General features: G+C 39.7%; 1 protein-coding gene across 1 annotated transcript; it reads right to left on the minus strand.

The window, feature by feature from the left end:
- Positions 1–214: 214 nt before the first annotated feature.
- On the minus strand, positions 215–4,902 carry LOC136532023 (uncharacterized). Its single transcript, XM_066524661.1, has 8 exons — positions 4,765–4,902; positions 2,451–2,532; positions 2,286–2,353; positions 1,956–2,053; positions 1,631–1,767; positions 1,274–1,341; positions 966–1,029; positions 215–736 (listed from the first exon to the last, which is right to left on the minus strand). The coding sequence occupies exons 1-8, from the start codon at positions 4,773–4,775 to the stop codon at positions 719–721; spliced, it is 546 nt and encodes a 181-aa protein (XP_066380758.1). The 5' UTR covers positions 4,776–4,902; the 3' UTR covers positions 215–718.
- Positions 4,903–5,356: the final 454 nt, after the last annotated feature.

Raw genomic sequence — 5,356 nt, forward strand, 5'->3', positions numbered from 1 at the left:
TTTGGGAGATGAAAGGACGAAGAGAGGAAAAGAGAGTGACATTTGGCCCCACTTGACAGTTGCTAACTAACACAAAACAGTCCTTCATCCTTCAAACCAAACATAAAACAAGAACGATCCTTCAAACCAAACATAAAACAAGAACGACCTTGTCAAACTAGGACCATCCCAACCTAGAAAACGGGGATAAGACCATTCCATCCGTTTCATCACAAAACCAAACACAACCTAACATTGAAAAGAAATTTATCGACAACATGTCTACTCGCAGGGTGTTAGCAAAATATAGTTACGAAAAACAAACTGTAAGCTCAAATTACTTGTGGCTCGTTAGCAAAAAAAAAAAAAAAAAAAAAAAAAAAAAAAAACCCGAAAAACGAAAAACAAACTGTTTGATCAAATCACTTGTGGCTCGTTATGGACTTCCTCGCTTGCTTCCATTTGAAGGTAAATTGTTTTGGTGAAAGTGCAACAATTTGTGAAAAGCGCACCAACACACTGCCATCTAAAGCGCTGAACACAGCATTCATAATCCAGCTTCTGACAGGCATTCGAACACCAAAGGATCGGAGTAAGCTCAACTTATCTCCAGTAAATAAAGCTTCTTACTACTTCATCTTTTTAAAAGATATACCAGCTGTGCAGATACAGTCATGCTGGTGTTTATATATCTCAATACGATCTGCCGCAAGTTCTGAACCCCCCAGAGGGATTCTACTCATTCGAGCCGTTCCATCTGTCGAAGGAGAAAGTGGTCAGTATCATCCAGGTTGAACTCAGAACCTAAATACATTACATTCAGCCCTTTCTTTACTCCATGATCTCAATCCAACACAAACATTTGCCGGTTAAGGCTTACTTCTTAATTCAAGAGCATAATTGCAATGTACTATTTACAACATCATCCAAGTATTCATTATTTGCAATTTGAGAAGACGGTGAGGTAGACAGGGAAACACAAGTACCTTCCATAGGCCATCATTTAGATAGTGCATATTGTCAACGCCAATTCCTTTGTTAATGGTCCTTCTACAGAAATAATCAGATTATTGCCAACAGAAGACATGTTAGTAGATAGGATTATGTCAGATTCAATATTAAGGAAAGCTAAAATCACAAAGAAACTATCAAAAGTGAAGATCAACCACTTCAAACCATTAGAGGCAAACATTGGACACTCAAAAACAGAGTGAGGCAACGAGCATGAGTGTGCTTGGAATATTACTTCCAGACTAAGTATCAGTATTGATCAATACTTCAGAGTGAAACTTACATGTCTTTTGCTGACATCTTTGTATATCCAATTGCCAGTGCGTGTTGTTTGCCTTCAGCCATTATAGCCTGGAAAAAACATAGTTAAACAGAGAAGATGAGAGTCACAGCAGGCATGTTCAAGGGCAGAACAAGCTTGGTAAGAAATTATCATGAACTATGGTGCATAAATCAACCATACAGATGCAATGCAGAATATTTCAATATGTACAGTTTAAAAGTTTATACCCTTCATCTGCAGAATGCAGAAGCACACTAAGGTATACCATTTTTTTTGTTGCAGACTACCTACTGAAGTAGATATTAAACATTCAGTATCAGTAACATATGAACTAGAAATTTAGCATAAGCCATTTACCACTGGTGTTTCCTCCTCAACTTCATCATCCAAGGCACCACCAGGTGATGTCAACCCAGGACACATTATGTTTGCACCAGATAGAACAAATTTGATAGCACCTCTATCCACTTGGAACTTTTTCATGATATCAGGATCTGATCAAATGCAAGCACAGTTTTCATACCAGTTAATATTCTCCTACAAATCAATTGTAACAATGACAGAGGCCAAACAGAAATGTATGACAAACTAAAAAAGGATGATCCCTAAAATTTGTTTCACACATCATGCTATACATCTTGTGTGCATAGATGACATGCCAGAAAATTTGGAAGAAAATTACACTGATGAAGAAGACGCAGGGTTGGCATGTAAGGACCATCACGGATGTTGAAAAATAGAGGGACATTATTCACCACTACAAGATTCAGATGATTTTGGCTGCAGGAATAAAGAAATAAACTGCTATCAGTGCACTTCAAAGGCCACACAAATACTTTTGATCTATTTAATATTATTTCATCAAAAAGTACAAGTACATTTACTTATTCTTCACTTGGCAGAATAGTTAAGAAAAAATGTCAAATACAATTTCAGGTAAGCAATATTATGTACAAAAAAAACATACTGTATAGTTAGCAAGCATGCTGAACAAGAAAGAAAAACTACTAACCATTTAACAACAATCATAGGTGACTTCTTTGGGAGCAAGTCATCTAGCAAAGGTTCAAGGCTGGGGTACTGCAATGTAGTTAATTTTGGTAAGCTAGGCAGAAGATTATGTAACTGAAAGGAAAAGGAAATAGAGGCCCAAGCAGATTCTTTGTAATAACAAAACCTCATCAGCGATACTTTGCCGAATCTTCCGTTGTACAGAGGCCTTAACTTGATTCTGTCCAGATATATCTTCTGAAGAGAACCTGGATGTGTAATAACAAGATTAATAGAGCAGTCTGTGTTAAAACTGCCAAAGATCAGCAACAAAAGATAGAAAAGCCTTGCATAGAGTATAACTTTGCAGTCCATGAACCATTTTGTGTCTGATAATACATACAGTCATAAGGTAATCAACAATGTTTTATATCATGATGTTAGACTATAACAAATTACGTGTATAATTTCCAGCTTAAGATCACTACTTATGGGTCAACCAATAATAATGTCATATCTACTGATTATTCTTGATGGAAACTTCCACCATTCAAGCGACCATCATCAATGTCATATGCTTGCAACAATCAGAATGAAATTTAGTATAAAGCACAGGAGGCACAAGTCAGTTACCTCACTTACTCGGTATAATCATATAGTATTAATTAATGGTTCTGGTAAAATATAAAGAATCCAGAAGAAAAATGACATTACAACAGCAATTCAGCATTCTCTTGTTCCTGGTCAAACTCAAACACTAATGGGACCACACTTCAGTTAAATTGGTACAGGCACAATTTAACTGAAGTCTTGTCACCAGTGATGTTATAAAAGCTTGTCCAACACCGGTTGAGATGGTTTGGACATGTCCAACGGAGACCTCCAGAGGCACCGGTGCGTAGTGGAATCCTAAGCCAGGATAGTAACGTGAAGAGAGGCAGAGGAAGACTGAAGTTGACTTGGGTAGAGGCAATAAAATGAGACTTGAAAGGATGGAATATACCCAAAGACTTAGCCTTAGATAGGAGTGCTTGGAAGACAACTATTCACGTGCCTGAACCTTGATTGCTTCTGCTGGGTTTCAACTCTAGCCTACCCCAACTTGTTTGGGACTTAAAGACTTTGTTGTTGTTGTTGTTGCTTGTCACCAGTGATGTTATAAAACATGACATACTACAAGTATCCAAATTCATAATAGAGAGGTTAGGCTAAATGATTCCTGTACTAATCCTAAAAGGTGTGCAAACAAAATCTTGGCAAAAATTTTGGCTGCCAAAATTATGATAGGACCGATACAGAAACAAAGCAGGCAAGGCAAGCCCTCACAGTAAAGTTAATAACTTTTAGAAATTACAAAATGCACATCTAAAATATCGCAGACAAGATTCTCGACGAAGTATGTAATTCAGTGAAGCTATTGCACTAATAAATACACTTAAAATCATCTTGAAAAGTGAAGAACTACTTAGTTCAAGGGTTTGAAAAGACAAACAACTGTAGTGCAGTGTCCTTTGAAAAGTTTCGCTCCATTTATGATATTGAAACATGGCGGTATGAATCTTAAGAGATGCATTGCAACCAAAGCATGAACACTTTAGCTGGCTCAAATGACGGTACCAAGGGAAAAGAAGCCATGCACTCCAGAGGGATCTGGTGCAAGCAAGTGCAGTAAGAGCTCTCCAGAAATATAAATGTATAGTAGTCCCTCTATGCATTAAATAATTAAAGAAGCGTCATACAAGTCATTTCCCATTACTACAATACTACTCTTAAGAAATCATGGAGATCCACCATTTAGTTTTATATAGTTGTATACATAACTTGAACAGAAAATTCTTAGCTTTAGCGAACTGGCCTAACATGCCTTAGATAGAAAACACATGTGCACATATTTATCTCTATATATATACTGCTGCAACTGTACCACCCTAAATAAATTTCTGATAAATAGCAGGTAGCCAGGTACCAAGATAATTCTACAGCAGACAGGAAGTATAAACCATAAACCATATTCACTAAGGTGGTGGTACAAGCATGACCCACTCGTACACGGCACACCTCAACATCCAGAAACTCCAACCACACAACGGCAGCATCTAACCGCAGCCGCACCCTAGAATCATAACGCTCTTTGTCAGCCAGTTGATGCAACATCGAGCAGCTTCAGCACATCGGAACTCATGTATCAAGAACTCCATGCCGACCACCATTGCTGTCACATCTTGCTCCCACAAAGCCCCCTACCATGTTTCAGAGAGAAACTAAGCGGCCAAAGGGGTGGTCGTTTTCCACAGATCCCCGATCCCAGCGAAAAGAACAGAGAGAAACACAATCCTGAATTACGCATGGTGGTGCCAGAGTAATTAGCGGCGGCGAATCGCAACGGAGAACCAGATCGGTGAACGCAGCGGATGGCAACGACAGATCGAATTACTGAGCCCGGGAATCGGAAAGGGGTTACAGGGAAGAAAGATGCGGGAGGGGAGTAGGAGAGTACTCACTTCTTAAACATGGCGCACGCCGCACGGACTTGTCCCTCCCCTTGTTCGGCGTCGGACTGAAGCGGACGGCGGTGGCAGGCGGCAGGCGACAGGGAGAGGAGATATGCGGCAGATGCCGCGCTGTGCTGGAGCCTGGAACTGGAAGGAATACGCGGCTCCGGGCCTTCTTCCTCTGGGTGCCGGCTGGATTTCCATTGGGCCCAAATGTTCTGAGAGCAGCCCACTCACATTGGATCAGGATCTGTCAACCGATCCAATCGGCCTGTCTGGATACCATGTACGAATGTTTGTTCTGGGACTCCCGAGGCCCATGTTGCTATTATGCTAGAATTTCTTTCCTCTTGAGCGGAACATTTTTCTTTTTATTAGCTAGAACAAAACAGTTGTGTTCAAGGGATGATTATGCTTAAAAATCTTTCTGTGATGAAACTATTTTGTGGAAAATATGGTGTTTCGGCTGAACGCTTCATAAGGAAAATCATGTTCTTATCTACTACCACCTAAAAAATACCGAAGGAGATCGTATGCGCCCGCCACGGCAAAAAAAAAAAAAAAAAAACACCCTCAGCAAAAAAAAATCGTTTCCCCACGG

The sequence above is a fragment of the Miscanthus floridulus genome, unplaced genomic scaffold, assembly GCF_019320115.1.
Source record: "Miscanthus floridulus cultivar M001 unplaced genomic scaffold, ASM1932011v1 fs_507_1_2, whole genome shotgun sequence".
Taxonomy (NCBI): Eukaryota; Viridiplantae; Streptophyta; class Magnoliopsida; order Poales; family Poaceae; genus Miscanthus; species Miscanthus floridulus.